The sequence below is a fragment of the Oncorhynchus tshawytscha genome, linkage group LG33 (genome assembly GCF_018296145.1).
Source record: "Oncorhynchus tshawytscha isolate Ot180627B linkage group LG33, Otsh_v2.0, whole genome shotgun sequence".
NCBI lineage: Eukaryota > Metazoa > Chordata > Actinopteri > Salmoniformes > Salmonidae > Oncorhynchus > Oncorhynchus tshawytscha.
This window is the reverse complement of record NC_056461.1, coordinates 13,572,417-13,590,094: the sequence shown is the minus strand read 5'-3', so window position 1 is coordinate 13,590,094 and position 17,678 is coordinate 13,572,417. Positions and strand designations below refer to the sequence as shown.

Here is a 17,678-nt window from a genome sequence, read left to right as displayed (position 1 = left end):
AATTGATGACGAAATACACACGGAAGCGGCAGATTTTTTAGGAGGAAGGAGAAGAGCATAACAAGATTTGAACGTGTTCGAGGCTTATTTCGAATTTAAATAATTGTCTTGCATATGTTTATGTAGACGATTATTATTTGACATGGGGAAAGAGGGTTTTCTAAGCCCAAAGGCGATCGGGAATAGGATTAAAGCAAAAGGTCTTCAAAAATTGCGATGGTATTGTCAAATGTGCCAGAAACAATGTCGAGACGAGGTAAGAAAGATGGCTAGCTAAGTTAGCTATCTAACGTTATATAGCGTAACGTTTGGCTTATTTGCTAGGATGTTAGCAAGCCAAATGTTGCACGCGTCATAAACGACCTCCTCATTGTGACATAATGTAAATTAACCATGTAAATTAGCTAGCGAGCTAGATGGACTGTATTGTCCTCAGGAAAGTCAGAAGTTAAGCTCTGCGTGCTAACGGTAAAGGCAAGGACAATAGCTAGTTAATACAATACAGAAGGTTGAACTAGCTCTCCCTTTCTGCCCATAGAATGGCTTCAAATGCCACTGCATGTCCGAGTCCCACCAGAGACAACTGCTGCTGGCCTCGGAGGACCCCAACAAGATCATGGACAACTTCTCACAGTGAGTCAATCTGCATTTACTTAAGTCTGGCTGTTGGTATGTCGTGTTCTATAACACTGTCTCCAATAAATGTTAAAATGACATGTCAGTAATGATGAGCCAGTGGAGGTGTTCCACTAGTGGACTTACTTGCTTTCTCCACTCTTCCTCTCACCAAGGGAGTTCAAGAATGACTTTATTGAGCTGATTAAAAGACGCTTTGGTAATATTTGCTTTCTTCTGAATCTATATATTATATATGCACGCAATATTACACTAGCTACTTATAAAGAGACCGTAATATAAACCTCAACCTGACTGAATGTCTTTCTCTCTCTCTCTCTCCAGGAACCAAGCGAGTGCAAAACAACATTGTCTATAATGAGTACATCAATGACAGAGAGCATGTCCATATGAACTCCACCCAGTGGGAGACTCTCACTGAATTCACCAAGTGGCTGGGGAAAGAGGGTACTTTCACGCTCATGCCTCTTAGAACAGAGGTTATGTGTGTTTTCTGTGTCTGTCTGATCCCTGACATTGCTGTGTCTGATGACTTCTCCCAGGTTTCTGTAAGGTGGACGAGACGCCCAAAGGCTGGTACATCCAGTACATCGACCGCGACCCAGAGACCATCCGGAGGCAGGAGGAGCTGGAGAGGAAGAAGAAGCAGGACCTCGATGACCAGGAGCGCAGTGCCAAGTTCATAGAGGAGCAGGTCCGCCGAGGCCAAGGAGGCAGGGAGCCAGAGGTGAGAGAGTACCACTACTGCCCTCCTCTGACTAGGAGGGCATATTACACTCTGTCTGCTGAACAAGGACTGGCCAAGGGTTCTGTATACTAGGGATGTAACGATTCACTGATAGGCATCGGCACCCGGTACATATGTTTAAGATACAAGTGCATTGGTTTGCGGGAGCCCAAACTGATCAAAATGTAGCATGTATTGGTCAGAAAATCAATTTAAAAAAGTTACAAACCCCCAGTTCACTAACGTTTTTCCAAAAAGACCTCAAATCTTTTGTGACTGAATTTATGTGTCCTTTCCTTTTTTGTAGCCTATCGAACTAAGCATGTCAATTCATATGACAGTCATTGATCTCCAAGTCGGATAACAACTGCGCACAGAGCAGCTCGCACCAATGAGAGCCTATCCCTGATCTAATATTCATAGATCTGTGCGGCACAATCAGCATTCAAATGCTTGTAAAATGGCTTTCGCAATGTCAAATCTTAGGCTTTATTAGTTGGGTGACAACCAATGTAATTTGCTGGGTCATTGTTATCAAATGCACTGTGCATTTTTTAATTTTATTTACTGGAGTTGTATAGGCTACCAGAGTGGACACAACTCACATCTTTCTGATTGCACATCTAACTTTTGATTGGGGCTTTTCGATTGCCAGGTTCACCATAAGAAATTGTTTTGGTGGTTTTGCTTTAAACAATCAGTGTGTTTTGTCATTTTTACATGAACAGGTTAAAGTTGTAATTTCATAACAAACATTTTGCAAGCCTGTGTTCGGTGCGGGAGAAGAGAAATTCTTCTCCGTAAAGTGCACAACCATTCACTTTTGAGACTGGGGTGAAATCCAAATCTGCAATTATATTAATTTGCTATTTCGGCTAATTTCTAAAGATAAATATAGACATTTTACAAAATAATCAGTAGGTGAGTGAGATTTCAAAAGTGAGGGGACAAAAAGCATAACCCCCCCCAATCAGATAGTGGTAGATGCTCAGTTTGCTCTCTGGCTCAGCTCAGGCGCCTACACACACCATACATCATTCTCACACACAGCTCAGAGAAATCATCTCAGACAGATCCAGCTCAGAGGCCCCGCTCCTAAACTTAATCAGTATCAGATTTTAATTTAGAATGGAAAATAATTCAACCAAATCACACAGAATTATTTCAAATTATTTCAAGTTTTGTTCCTGTATCGAATCGTGCTTGAAAGGAAAGATTCACATCCCTACTGTTCAGCAAAGATACTGTTTATCTAGGACATGTCATGGACTCAAAAACAACCTGTCCCTCTTTTTTTTCAGGAAGCACCGGTTTTCACTGAGTTGAAACGAGAAAGTGAAGAAGAGAAAAGTATGTTTTTAATATTTTTTTATAGGTAACTCATGATGCGTTTGGTCGGAAATTATACCGATTACACCGTTTTGTCCGCTCATCTCTCGCTGGTTATATTTCGGATTATATTTCAGTTACCTTCAATCTGGCCAAGGGCTCCTGTTCCTCTGCAGATGGCCTATCTAAAGCCAGGTACAGTAACCTGGATCTCAGTAAGACTGACTCACCGTCATCAATAGCAATGCAAAACAGCAAAAGTAAATGACTGTGGGGATTTCACTCTGATTAACACTGTGTCTACCTCTTCCCCTTAGTGTGGCCCTGGGTCCCAGTGCCCTGAAGTCAGCAGGATCAGGGAAAAGGAAAGATGCGCCCTCCACCTCAGAAGCCAAAGAGAAGAAGAAGAAGTCGGCCCTGGATGAGATCATGGAGGTACGGTAGTGTTTCCAGTTCTCCCTCTCAGCTCTGACTTGAGGCACTGTCAAGTTAACTCTGTGTTAAACACGTGCGCATGTAACCCTTTGTGAGCTGTGTTGTGTTCAGATGGAGGAGCAGAAGAAGAGGTCTGTGAGAGCGGACCACTGGCTGCACCCCGGCATCGTAATCAAAGTTGTTACCAAGAGACTGGGGGAGAAATACCACAAGAAGAAAGGAGTCATCAAGGTAACACATTAGTTCCACACACAGTTTTGTGTTCTAAGTAGCTTATAAGAGGTTTATAGTCAGTACGCTGCCATTGAGAAGAATATCATATGTATTTAGGCTAACAGTTGTGTGTTGTAGGAGGTGCAGGATAAATACACAGCCGTTGTGAAGATGATTGACTCAGGGGACAAACTGAAACTAGACCAGAGTCACCTGGAGACGGTCATCCCTGCACCAGGTAACCTAGTTCTCGCCATGGTTACACACACACATGTCCACAGGAAATGTATGATTTGCAAACTGTACATTTTTTACTGTATCTGTAATCTGACCTGTTATTTCACCAAATCTAATAATCAAATCTGTCCCACAGGTAAACGGGTCCTGGTTCTGAACGGTGTGTACAGAGACACAGAGGCCCTACTGGACTCCATAGACGAGAGAAAGTTCAGTGCCACCCTCACACTTGACTCGGTAAGGACCAGGCACAAAATGGCTCTCGTCATGCATCAGTTTCTACCGTTTGGTGGTGGAATAGATGTTTGGTATAGCAAATGCTTTGGGATGATATGAATGGTTCTTATTTTCTCATACAAGGGTGTGATTTCTTCCTCAGGGTCGGATGAAAGGGAGGAGGGTGGACGGGATTGCCTATGAGGATTTCTCTAAAATAGCCGGATCTATCATGACTTCTGTTACATGACAGCGTAACCCAAGAGCCCCTACCCTGCCACTGAGGCCCATCAGCCGAGAGACTCTACTGTGTCAGAGTTACTTTCTCTAAATATCCCAGAATGCATTTTCTATGGGGGTATCACTTCCTGACTTCACTTCACTTCCTGCCAAGCAATGATTATGTGGGGTGGGGGGGGGCATTTTCTTTTAGTTTTCTTTTGTATTGTTATTAAAATGGTTCTCTACAAATACATTTTAATGTTGTAATATTACTTATTGAATAAAGTACAACACAATTGACCTATGAATTGTTTGATACAGTGGTTGATTAAAAAACAATTTGATTTTGCCATGTAAGATGAGGTCTGAGAAATACAACAGTCATTGGAATGTTCTGGTTAAGAAGTGTACGTAAAGTTCAAAGCCGGCAGCGTAGTCTTCATGAAAATGATGAAACATTCACACTGCTATACATACTGATACTGCTTTTTATAACGATTCATAAAGAGAGAGCGTTGTCAGACAGCTGTGATATGAAAACGGGTAATAACACATATGTGTCTAGTCAAATTGTCTCCATATGTGTGTGTCTCCTGTACCTGTGGACTAGGATATCCATTATAACTATGCCCTGTCTCTTGCTACCTGGGTTACATGGTACCCCCGTGTGCCTTGTGATTGGTCGCTCAGAGCGGGAGCGGCAGGAAGCTGTCGAGTCGCGGGACGATGTAGTTGGTGTAATGGCCGTCGATGAAGCCTTTGCCACTGTTGTGGATGAACCAGCAGAAGACGTCAGATCCACGTTTCTGATCCCGCCTGTAGTCCTTCTGCCAGCCCCTGTCACACACGTGGAATAGTTACAGCCTCGTCGTGTTAGCACTCACATGCACTATGTCCCACTGTGTGATATGGTGGAAGGATTACCTGAACAGAGAGGAAGTCTACCGACTGAGTATGTGTGACGTGCTGATGTTTTTCCTGTAATGGTGTGTGGTTTACCTGGCAGCAGGGATGTGCATGAGAGAGTGTGTTCTTACCTGGTGACGACCAGCTTGTTGCCCTTCACCTCCATGGTGGCCTCCTTCTTCAGAGGGTCAGCTCCCTCGTGCAGGTTAAACACCCTCACCTCTGGCTCCTGGCCAAACTGACCTACACACACACACACACACACACACACAGATCAGTGAAACCTACTGAAGTAGGCGGTGATTAAATATAGGGATACTGCTGCAGGATTCACTTTAAGGGAGATGTAGGGTATCTGGCAACTGTATGTAAAATAATTTAATTAGCTTATAACATTATTGTAACAGTACAGTAACAGGGTAACACTTGGGTCCAATTGGTGACCTACCTATAAGGCCGTGGGCCTGAGAGGAATACTGGTTGTTGTTGGGGATATAGAGGCCCAGGAAGTCCACGTGGGTTGGGTGTTTCTTCCACACACGATGTAGCAGCACCATCACAGTGATCTTGTCATCCACCGTCACCATCACCTTGGAGTCCTTCACTATGGAAACCTTCACCCTGAAACACACAGGAATCATAGCATGTGGTTCAAACAGGAAACCGTGTACTTTTGAAATGTACTTTTTTACCTTACCACAGTAAAACAGGCTGGTGGTGCCTGACCAGCGGTTTGTGTGTGTCTGTGTGTGCATGTTCCTACCTGTCCTGGGTGATGTCGGCCGTGGCTCCCCAGGTGAAGGAGTGGTTGTTCCTGCCGTGAGTCAGGTCTATACGGTCGGTGCTGACTGACACACTGATGCCGTCAGGCTGGTAGAACACTGAGACGGTGCCAAAGTACGTGTTCACCTTCTCCTTCTCCTTCTCCTCCACCCCGACCCTCTTAGAGCCAACCAACTGGCCATTCACCACCACGCCTAGAGGACAAAGAGGGCGGAGAATAAGAGGACACAAGCAAAGACACACACTTTTTTTGCATGCACACGCATACCTGCACCAGGGTCTGACACCAGATTGAGGATGTGTCCAGGCTCTGAGTCAATGTTGAAGCAGATGTCCATGTTGCTTTTAGGCAGGTGGACGATGAAGTGAGGGTCATTCTCCACTGTCACACAGAAAACACACAGACAAACAACCATTACTATAGTGACGCAATGGACATAGGAATATTACCAACTGAGACATTGCCAGGTAGGGAGGTAGGCGATGTTGATGGCCCAATGCAGCTGTTTTTATCTCAATATCAAATCATTTCTGGGTAACAATTAAGTAACTTACTGTGATTGTTTTGAAATTAAAATGGTCAAAAATAAACAAAAATAGTTACATGTGGACAGTACCAAAACAAATGATCTAATGATTCTGTCTCTTTGCAGCAAAATCTGCAGTACTGGGATAGTTGTATCCCCCATATGTATAACATTCTATTGGTTGCAAGAATTTTGTATAGTCATTTAAAGCTTTGAATCCAGTGTTTTCTGTATCAGTTCATAAACCATGTGCCATGGAATCAATACATCGAAAATCTCTTCCTGACTATCTTGCAATATACTGTATATGGCACAGCTGTCATTTTTGGGGTCCTTCAATGAAACTGATATACTTTTTTATTTATCACAATTTTCTTTATACAAATTTTGGTCTTTAATGCAGGACCGACAGACATGTTCCTTACTTTCTACCCCTTCCACTTGCCTCTAGCATTTTACATTTTGAGTACAACAGACATTTCCATATATTTTTGTCAGCTGCATGTGTGAAAACTCCGCCAGTCCTATTTAGGATGTCATTTACAAAGATTAAACCTTTTTTAAACATTATTTCCAAATATATTGTTTTTTTAATCAATTAGTATGTTTGAATTTAACCATAATATTCATTGTAATATTTGTTCTGTTTTTTTTTCTGGTGGATTAAACTGAAATTGCAACCAACTTTCTATGGCTTGTTTTAAAAATAGTGATATTTTGGAGATTATATCATTTTCAAATAACTGAAAGTGAAAGGCTGTAATCTGAATAAAGGGGAAAAGGCCATTCTTGAACATGGGGTAAGACATCCTTACTAATCTGTTAGAGAACCAATTTGGATTTAAGTATAACTTTTGAATGACTGAAGCCTTTAGTGAGAGCTCTTATGCTTTAATATTTAATCATTATTGTCCTCCGAATTCATATTATTTATATAAATAGGCTCGTTTAATTTTGTCTGGCTTGCCATTCCAAATACAATATAATATTTTTGCTCATATAATTTAAAAAACAAGTCGCTAGGTGTACAGTAGTCAAGGCCATAAGCGAATAGGTAAACTGGGATATGACTAAAAAGATAATGAGGGTGATTTTTCCACAAATACACAGGTATTTTCCTTTCCACGGTAGCAAGATCTAATCTATTTTTGCTAACTTTACATTCAAATGCATTGTAAGGAGATTATTTCTTTCTTTTGGGATATGAATATCGAGTATGTCCACTTCACCGTTAGACCATTGTCACGCCCTGACCATAGAGAGCCCTTTGTTCAGGGCGTGACTAGGGGGTGATCTAGTATAGATATTTCTATGTGGGTGCTAATATGGTTCCCAATTAGAGGCAGCTGTTTATCGTTGCCTCTGATTGGGGATCATATTTAGGTAGGTTGTTTCCCCACCTGCATTTGTGGGATATTATTTTGTGTTTTGTGCATGTGCACCACGTAGTCACGTTTCCTTGTTTATTGATTTATTTGTTTTGTTCTGGCTAAGTTTCACATTATAATAAATATGTGGAACTCAACATCCGCTGTGCCTTGGTCCGTCTCTCCTCACGTACGTGAAAGAATATCCCACCAACCAAGGACCAAGCAGCTCGCTACGATGGGGAAAATAAGTTGGACCTGGGAAGAAATAATAGAAGGACAGGAGATACTTCCTTGGCAGGGGTCACAGAGGACGCAAGGAGAGAAAGGAGGACAGTGATGACGCCGGGGTTCGCAGCCACAAAGAAAGCCCCAAAAACAGCCCGAAAATATTTTTTTGGGGGGGGGCACGAGGGGTGGTCGGCGGAGCTAGCGGTCGGGCAGCGGAGAGTGCCAGAGCCTGTGTGGGAGTCGATAGAGGAATTTAATGAGAGATACCGGAGAGAGGTTCTGGCAAGGAGTATGGTACAGCGCAGGCGCACTGAAGAGCGCCTTCTCAGCCCAGGCCACCAGTGCGCCAGGCCACCAGTGCGCCTTCAGGGCGAGTGCTCCCTGCACTCGCCCTGAAGAGCCAGAGACTGTCAGGGAGGTAATGGGGAAGTTGGGAGAGAGAGATGTTGTGCAAGTGTGTTCTGCTCAACATCCGACCAGAGGATCCGTTTAGCAGTCTGGTGCAACCTGGGCCGGCTCCACGCTTCTGGCCTCCAGAGCGCCTCCCCAGTCCGGTGCGTCCTGTGTCTCCTCCTCGCAGTCGCCCTGAAGTACGTGTCCCCAGTCCGGTACATCCTGTGCCTGTTCCCTGCACTCGCCCTGAGGTGCGTGTCCCCAGTCCAGTACCACCTGTGCCTGTTCCCTGCACTAGCCCTGAGGTGCGTGTCACCAGTCCGGTACCACCTGTGCCTGTTCCCCGCACTCTCCCTGAGGTGCGTGTCACCAGTCCGGTACCACCTGTGCCGGCTCCACGCACCAGGCCTTCAGTGCGCCTTCCCAGTCCGGTACCACCTGTACCGGCTCCACGCACTAGGCCTCCAGTGCGCATTCACAGTCCAGAGCCTCCGGCGATGGTTCCGAGTCCATAGCTTCCGGCAACGGTCCCCAGTCCGGAGCTTCCGGCGACAGTCCCCAGTCCAGAACCTCCTGCGACGGGCCCCAGTCCGGAACCTGCGACGGTCCACAGTCCGGAACCTCCTGCGATGGTCCACAGTCCCGATCCAGGGAAGGAGCTCTCCTCTGCGCCGATGCCCAGTCCTGGCATGGCATCGTGTCCCACTCCATGGCAGGAGCCTTCCTCTGCGCCGGTGCCCAGTCCAGGCACGGCGTCCAACCCAGCTCCATGGCTGGAGCCATCCTTGGCACCGATACCCAGTCCAGGCACAGCGTTCAGCCCGGCGCCATGGCCGGATCCGGGGTCTGGGCGGGGGCTACGACCTGCACCAGAGCCGCCACCGAGACTAATCACCCCCCCTACCCTCCCCATTTGGTTTCAGGTTTTGCGGCCGGAGTCCGCACCTTTGGGGGGGGTACTGTCACGCTCTGACCAGAGAGCCCTTTGTTCTCTATGGTGTAGTAGGTCACGGCGTGACTAGGGGGTGATCTAGTATAGATATTTCTCTATGTGGGTGCTAATATGGTTCCCAATTAGAGGCAGCTGTTTATCGTTGCCGCTGATTGGGGATCATATTTAGGTAGGTTGTTTCCCCACCTGCATTTGTGGGATATTATTTTGTGTTTTGTGCATGTGCACCACATAGTCACATTTCGTTGTTAGTTTATTGATTTATTTGTTTTGTTCTTGCTAAATTTCACTTTATAATAAATATGTGGAACTCAACATCCGTGCCTTGGTCCGTCTCTCCTCACGTACGTGATAACCATTTTATTGGTAAATTACACAGTAATGTAAAAGTTGTAATTTTTTAGTGATCCAATACGTAATATTGTACACTTACCATCATTTGGTTGTAATCCAGAGAGGTTAAACAAAGTATCTAGATCATCTTTGAGGCTGTGGAGGGATCCAAATGGTTGATTTACAAGAATTTTGCTAGAATTTTTGCATCACAACGCTGAAAGTTTAAAAAAAATTCAATTTCTCAAGCAAACACTTAGCTAGGACTGTCTGGGAGTGGTCTGAGAGAGGAGCCTAATGGGAGGGATGTGTAACCTGAAAACTAGCTGTTATAGGCAGAGAGGTGTGCCAACTCTCTTTGTTATTGGTCTATTAACTTATATCGCCTGGTGATGTCACGAGGCAGTCCAAAAACCCCACCCAGCAAAACAAGCTGAAATTTCAGGCAAACTTTTCAAACAGCTCTTACACAGTGCATTATCATAATATTCACAATTTCACAGCACTATTCCAACCTCATAGTGTGGAAATATTTATACAACACAGGGAAATCACGTTGTGTCCACACTGCCCCTTTAAAAACAGAGTGAATGGCTATGTGTATGTTTCTACGTATTGTGATATGGACAGGTAGAGAAGCATTATGCTGTAGCACAGATGTGTATAGAGGTGTGTGTGTGTTATGGTCACCTATGGTGATGTGATCTGGTAGGGGCCTCTCGGCGTGGCTAGGGGGGGCAGGGGTGGTCATCTGGACCCAGGGGGGGATGCTGTGAACCATCTGCACTGGAGTCCTTCCTCCGAGAGCAGCCATACCAGATCCTCCTACACACACACACACACACACACACACCGAGTTTGGGAAAGCTTTAGTCACTCTCTTGCCCTCATGTACATTTACAAGACCCAAAAATGGGGGACTCAAGTGATTTTGATCAGGTACCTGCACAGCAGCCCTGTTTGGGGTCATTAGGGGAGTCAGCGAGCAACCTCTCCTTGGCCTCCTCACTCTCCACCAGTAGGGCAGTGAGGGGCGTGACAAACTGGTGCTCCACAGCCAGGGTCAGGATCCTCTGTGTGATCTTCCTCTTCTGACCAGCAGTGGGGGCCATGGACCTGCAGGGAACAGGGATATACCATTCACAAAATGTTACTCTGTGTGATTATTCATGCTCTGTATTCTGCATCGAAGGGCTGGCAAATTATAGCACAACCTCTCGGACAGTAGCTGGTTGACAGTGATGTAGGCCCACATCTGTCTGGCAAAGCCAGTGAAGGCATGCTGCTGCTGGGCCAGCGCAGCGTCTAGCTCCAGGTAGTCTGCTTCAGTCTGTAGGGACAGGTCCAGACGATCCTGGGAGGAAGAGGGGGACAGAGAGAGGGTAGGACGTGTGTGTGTGTGTGTGTGTGTGTGTGTGTGTGTGTGTGTGTGTGTGTGTGTGTGTGTGTGTGTGTGTGTGTGTGTGTGTGTGTGTGTGTGTGTGTGTGCCTGTGCGTGCAGTGGTGTAAAGTACTTAAGCAAAAAATATTTAAAGTACTACTTAAGTAAATTTTTGTGGTATCTGTACTTTGCTGACTACTTTTACTTTCACTACATTCCTACTAAAAGTATGTACTTTTTACTTTTTACATTTTCCCTGACACCCAAAAGTACTTTTTACAGTTTGAATGCTTAGCAGGACAGGAAAATGGAAAATTCCCCCACTTATCAAGAGAATATCCCTGGTCATCGCTACTCCCTCATATCTGGTGGACTCACTAAAGAAACATGTTTTGTTTGTTAATTATGTCTGAGTGTTGGAGTTTGCCCCTGGCTATCTGGTTTGGTTAATATAAGCCATTTCAAATTATTTATACTTTTACTTTTACTTTGGATACTTAACTATTTTTAAAACCAAATACTTTTAGACTTTTACTCCAGTAATATTTTACTGGGTGACTTTCACTTTGACTTGAGTCATTTTCTTTACTTTTACTCAAGTATGACTTTTGGGTACTTTTTCCACCACTGTGTGTATGAGTGTGCATGCGTGCATGTGTATGTATGACTCACAGCGGATGCAGTGGTGAAGCTGTTTAGAGTAGTGGACTCAGAGGGCAGCACCTTCCCAGCCACCACCAGCTCTGAGCCACTGAAGTACTTGTCAAAGTGGTTCTGTGTGACGTCAGAGACAGAGTCCTCTGGGAACTGAACTGTAATCTTCCTCAGGAGAGGAGACGAGACCTGGCTGTAGAACCGCTGGAGGAGGAGAACGGAGGAGGGCGTTGAGGTCAGAGATGGCGGTGAGAGAGTGATTATACAACAATAGGAGGGGATTTCAGAGGAGAGGTAGTCATACAAAAGGGGGAGAGCGGAGGGAGGGGATGGAGGAAGAGTAGTGATACAACAGGATGCAAGATTAGGTAGAGAAGGATGAATGGGGGTTTCAGGGACAGGGGTCTATTGTACCCGTATCTGATCTGAGGCGTCGTGGCTGGTGTAGATCCTCTGGGCCACGCCCCTATTCTCCATGGCGATGCGTTCCAGGAAGTCGTAGTCGACATCGAAGCCGATGCCCAATGAGAAGAGAGAGAACTCCTCCCTCATAACCTTCTTCACATTCTTCTGGATGGCGCTGAGCTTGATCTCTCCTACGCAGAGAGGGAGAGATGGTGGATGACGGTAGCACAATGATTTGAAGGGCAGTACACCACTGGAGGTTATTAGATGGGGCGTGAGGGGGAAAATGAAGGTGGGTGAAGTGGTATGAGGTGGGTGATGAAACGTCAGTCATTGTCAGTTTTGGGATCAGCAGCGGTATGATGTCTCACCGACAGTGGGGTCTCCATCAGACACCAGCATGATCATGGAGACAGAGCGTGGGTCAATCATGCCCTGATTGGACGCCTTCACCAGCATCTGCACCGCCCTCATCAATGCCTCATTGATATTGGTGCCTGGATCAGGTCAAAGGGCAGCGAGAGCCAATCAGATACACATCCAGACACAGCCTTTCGTTATCCACCACTCTTTCCTCTCTTCCTCATTCCTCTGTCTCTCCCCATTACTTAATCCAATCCAACCCTCTACTTCCTTATAATCCTCCACATCGCTCTTTTTCTCTGTCGCTCTCTTTCTTTCATCCCTCCCTTCTCTCTCCCTCCTTCTCTCACCTCCGTTGGGTTTGATGTTCTGGATGTATTTCTTGGCCTCAGCCACCTGTATGGTGCTTCCTGGAACCAGCTCCTCACTCCAGCAGCGCACGTTGTGGTTGAAGTCAACTATGCTGAAGTAGTCATCCATGGTCAGGTCATCCAATATGGTCTGCATAGCCTCCACAGTCTGAGAGAGAGAGTTATCAAGCAAGAGAGAGAGATAAAGTCATAAATGAGATTGGAGAGTAATTTGAGTGCAGTTTCACAGAATACCCACATGAGGGCAGTGTGGCATTTGGCAAGCAGGCTCTGCCGGTTGTGAGAGAAGAGAGATGTACGACCCTGATGGGGCACAGATTGACCCCTGTGAGTTTTTCTCTGGTTACGTCACACACCTGCTTCATCTTGACTCCCCACATAGATCCACTGACGTCAATGACGAATACAATGTTTTTAGGAAGGGGGGAGAGGTTGGCCGGGGCGAAGAAATGCACAAAATGCCCGTCAGAAACCTAGGAGAAACAGTGAGATAACAGTGACCAATACTTCCTGTATTACATTTCTGTTACAAAGTAAAGTGACACAAAGATTGTGTTACTGCGTGTGTTTCTGTCAGTGTGTGTACCCACATGTAGTTCCCCGGCATTGCTGTCTCTCAGGACGTCGTATCTGACGGTAAAGATGCCATCGATAGCGCTGGTGGTGCAGTTCTCGCACTTCCTCTGCTGCTGGAGCGAGGGCTTGAACACCACGTGAGCCTTGTCCTTCGAGGAGGTGAGTTTGGCCATGCCGCTGAAATGCTCTCCCAAGGTGTTGGGTGTCTCCACAGAGGCGATGCCGTTGGGCTCATAGATATACACGTCCACCTGCGGAGAGACAGGGAGACGGTTCAAATACGCTGACACATCAGCACTGACCTATCAAAACACAGCCATTAAATACCACACACAGGCATGCACACATGCACAAACGTAGGCTCTCTCACCTGGAACTGAGGCACCAGTCGTCCAGGCTGCAGGTATAGTGAGTGTTCATAGAAGCCCAGCTTCCTCTGCATCATTTCCTGGTAGTGCAACTCAAACTCTATCTTACTGCCGGGAGGCACGTGGACCTCCGTCTTGAAGGTCTCCATGTCCTGGGAGTTAGCCCTGTGGTGTAGCATTACCAGCTCTATAGTCAGTCACAGGACACTAGAAAGGTCTTATGCAACAACAATGTTTGTTATACACGGCATAGACCATTATGAATGGCATAGGATTCATAACGGTCAAAAAATGGGTGGGAACCCATTTCCCTGTATTGTCCAAGATGTCATTCTTCAGTATAGCTACACTAAATACCATAGCCATGGTGCATTGTGGGCTGTACGGTACCTGACGAGGCCTGCGGCCTTCCCTCTGGCTCTAGCCTGAGCGTAGAGGTTCCTAGCCACAGTCTTCTCCTTCACTGAGCCCACAAACGTGATCCCATTCACATTCCTAACAACAGGACACAACATAGTCCACAGCTCTTTCCATTCATTTCAGAGTTGTATTGCAGTGTGATTGCGATCGTGACATTTGGATTGTGATTGAGAATTGAGATTGTGATTTTTATTGTGATTGAGACGGTTGGCTCACATGGTGAAGTTGGTGATGAAGGCTTGTTTGGGGATCTGGACGTTGAAGCCAATGCTCTGGGCATTTGGACCAGAGTTGACCACAGAGCTCTTGACCGTGGTGTGGCAGAACCGCGACGTGATGCGGCTCTCCACCTTGTAGCTCTTAACTGTGATGTCATCACCCCGGATGGCCTACCGAGAGAGGTGGAGCACGTGAGACTGACTTTGGCTGTGATGTCATCAACTAGGGACGAGTGCCATTGCATAGGAATTGTCAAGCTCTCAAGCTCTCTACATTTACATATAAACCACATAAAACAACTGGTTTCCAGACACAGAATTGTCTTTTTAAATCTACAAATCAAAATATCTGACTGAAAAATGGATAGGAAACATGTTTCTTTGGAGTATCTACTTGATGATAAAAAACCTTAAGAACACCTGCTCTTTCCATGACATAGACTGACCAGGTGAATGCAGGTGAAAACTATGATCCCTTATTGATGTCACTTGTTAAATACATTTCAATCAGTGTAGATGAAGGGGAGGAGATAGCTTGAGACAATTGAGACATGTTTTTTGTGTGTGTGTGCCATCCCGAGGGTGAATGAGCAAAGCAAAATGTTTAAGTGCCTTTGAATGGGGTATGGTAGTAGGTGCCAGGCGCAGCGGTTTGTGTCAGGAACTGCAACGCTGCTGGGTTTTTAATGCTCAACCGTTTCCTGTGTCAATCAAGAATGGTCTACCACCCAAAGGACATCCAGCCAATTTGACACAACTGTGGAAAGCATTGGAGTCAACATGGACCAGCATCCCTGTGGAAGGCTTTCGACACCTTGTAGAATCCATGCCCCGATGAATTGAAGCTGTTCTGGGGGAAAAGGGGGGAGGTGCAACTCAATAATAGGAAGGTGTTCCTAATGTTTGGTGTAGTCAGCGTATAACAGGCTGTGAATTCTGAGAAAGAAAGTGACACATTTTACCACAGAAACGTTAAATGGATGTAGCAACTGCAGAGTGAAGTCAATAACCTGTCTGTCAGCGGATTCTCTTCAAACAGGACCATTGGTTAGTAGATAAGAGGACTAAACTCTGCCACATTGGACAGAGGGGTCGAACACCAAGCAGAGACCAGAGAGAGAAACCTACCTCAAAGTCTTCCTGCTCCTCACTGGTCAATATCGCCCTCTGGAAACACACAGAAACAATCAGCTCGGTGTACCAATCAATCAAGCTAATGTATTTTATAAATCTCTTTTTACATCAGCAGTTGTCACAAAGTGCTTTACAGAAACCCATTCTAAAACCTCAAAAAGCAAGCAATGCGGATGCAGGAGTATCTGTATTGTCCCATAACTGCCCTCAGAGAGAAATGTTTCATACGTAACAGTAACTATAGGTAGGTGGTCATGGCATAACAATTCTATACACATTCTAAAATAAATGTTTCAATTGTCAGTAAGCCTATGTTGACCACATGTATAGGACTTTCATTGGGTTCAATCCATTGACCTCTACGTAACCCCTTTATCAATAGTTCAGAGGTCAATGAAGCAGACTGCTTGCTTTTACATGTTGTTGGTATTCTATTTCTGTAACTGGGCAAAAAAACGAAAAACCCACCTCAAGACAGGATCATTTCCCTCATAATATGTTGCATTATTGAATCAATGTCATATTGAATATAAGAAATGCACATTATTAATGATTGTGAATAGCAAAAACTATGACATTGTATAACATTAATTCAGACAAATTGTTTGGAAAAAAGAAAAGAAGAGTTTCATCTCACCTTAAATCGTCCATGTTGTTCATCTAATGACTGGTAGAACAAAAGGGACGTTTGTAAAATAGAAAATAAAGTTGTACATTAATCAATCACATGGACGTCACATATAATATAGTTCTGTAAAAGGAACGTTATCAAAAAAAACACATTTGACAGAGAGATGTCTGTATCTACACACATTTGTATTTATTAAGGATCGACATTAGCTGCTGCCAAGGCAGGAGCTACTCTTCCTGGGGACCATCAGCATTAAGGCAATTAAGACACATCTATAAAACAATCTCGTTATCGTATAACAGTCGACATTGAAATATATGAACTCACCGTTTCCGTCTCCCACTCGCCCTCGACCACAAACTCAAAGCAGTGGGTTTGGTGTAGGGCCAGCAGGCCTAGGAGGAGAGCCAGGCGTCTCATGGTTCCAGGCCTGTATGTGTTGCCTGAGGTTTAACACTCCCAGATATAGTCCTTCAGCCGGGACTCAAGAGGGAGCAGAAAGATCCCAAAAATGAGGGTTAAAAATCCACTGAGTGCTGATAGACGCTTGGCCCCAGTCAATATTTGTTGTGTTTCACGTAACCCGGAGAGGGAAACTTTGAAACTTGACCTGCCGTGTAGGAGGGTAAACACAGCATATTTGGGATCGTACAGGTTCGGTTTTGGGCTGGTTTTCTCGTTGATTTATGAGGGCCTAAAGTCTGCAACACACACAGACAATCAGAACTGGGTTTCCAATGCTGGTATGTACAGATTTAAACTCTGGCATACTGTAGCAGTAGTTGCCTCTCTCTCTATGTGATCATAATAATAACTGTGGGTTGGCCACCTGGCAGTGGAGGTAATGTTTGGACTTCAGACAGAATTCAAACATTCCATTTGGCGCCAAATTTGGCCACTTTGCATGGCAATCACTGTGAGGTCAGGTCAATTCCCTTTTTGCTGTGCAACAACAATAGAATAAAAACAGAAATAGAGGGAAACAATTGACTATTGACCTTTGTCACCATTCTGGGTGTGCACTGTATTAAACTATATTTTGGTATTTGTAGTCCACTGTTGATTCAGTCCCAAAATGTTTTGCATGTGAGCAATCAAATTTTCAAGATATGGGACTTTCAAAAAGCACATTGTAACTTGCCACATCATCATGATAATGCAAACCGCTTGATTCCCTGACTGCTGACACGCAAAACACTTTGGGACTAATGCATTTTTAAAAATTGTTTTTGAGTGGATTATTCCTTTAAGGTGGAAACACTTTTCCTGAATGATTAATTGACCAATCATAGGGAGTCTCTCGCAAGCTCTCTGGGGGAATCACGCAACTGGGTTTCGTTTTTTGAGGGAGTGTGGTGCTGAGACTACTACATCTGAAAGGACACACCTTACTATCCAGACCTCTGTCTCTGACATGCACCATTGTCACATAGCAATATCAAATGCTAGTATGTTATATATATTTATTTTCCCAGTATTATATAGTACACAAATCTTTGAAAATGTACATAGACATGAATATTTTTGTTCTTTAAAGTTCAACTTCAATGTTCGCTGAAATGCATTCGGAAATGTTTTCCACTCATTAAGAAATATAAATGCATGTTTCTGGAGGGAAAAAAGCACTTGAAAAAGAGACATAGAAAACCA

The 17,678-nt window shown here is 44.8% G+C and overlaps 2 protein-coding genes across 5 annotated transcripts; one reads left to right on the top strand and one right to left on the bottom strand.

Annotated features, from left to right (window-relative positions):
• Nucleotides 1-10: 10 nt before the first annotated feature.
• LOC112214255 (DNA/RNA-binding protein KIN17) lies at nucleotides 11-4,323 on the top strand. 4 transcript variants are annotated; one of them, XM_042311749.1, is made up of 12 exons: nucleotides 14-256; nucleotides 539-633; nucleotides 792-835; nucleotides 961-1,083; nucleotides 1,179-1,363; nucleotides 2,665-2,713; nucleotides 2,830-2,887; nucleotides 3,010-3,127; nucleotides 3,239-3,358; nucleotides 3,479-3,578; nucleotides 3,714-3,814; nucleotides 3,957-4,323. In XM_042311749.1, exons 1-12 carry the CDS (start codon nucleotides 143-145, stop codon nucleotides 4,041-4,043), a joined length of 1,194 nt encoding a protein of 397 aa, XP_042167683.1. In that variant the 5' UTR covers nucleotides 14-142; the 3' UTR covers nucleotides 4,044-4,323. The 4 variants fall into 4 exon arrangements, with proteins under 4 accessions (XP_042167680.1, XP_042167681.1, XP_042167682.1 ...); XM_042311747.1 differs by having other exon boundaries at nucleotides 12-256; nucleotides 3,479-3,814; XM_042311748.1 differs by having other exon boundaries at nucleotides 13-256; nucleotides 3,714-4,323.
• A 162-nt stretch (nucleotides 4,324-4,485) lies between these two features.
• On the bottom strand, nucleotides 4,486-16,586 carry itih2 (inter-alpha-trypsin inhibitor heavy chain 2). The gene is made up of 20 exons (XM_024372870.2): nucleotides 16,356-16,586; nucleotides 16,035-16,064; nucleotides 15,392-15,430; nucleotides 14,262-14,434; nucleotides 14,016-14,120; nucleotides 13,628-13,790; nucleotides 13,272-13,508; nucleotides 13,038-13,154; nucleotides 12,661-12,829; nucleotides 12,319-12,444; nucleotides 11,957-12,138; nucleotides 11,561-11,746; nucleotides 10,722-10,861; nucleotides 10,451-10,623; nucleotides 10,198-10,332; nucleotides 5,973-6,086; nucleotides 5,685-5,898; nucleotides 5,370-5,542; nucleotides 5,053-5,164; nucleotides 4,486-4,852 (listed from the first exon to the last, which is right to left on the bottom strand). Exons 1-20 carry the CDS (start codon nucleotides 16,446-16,448, stop codon nucleotides 4,702-4,704), a joined length of 2,832 nt encoding a protein of 943 aa, XP_024228638.1. The 5' UTR covers nucleotides 16,449-16,586; the 3' UTR covers nucleotides 4,486-4,701.
• Between the last annotated feature and the right edge of the window lie 1,092 nt (nucleotides 16,587-17,678).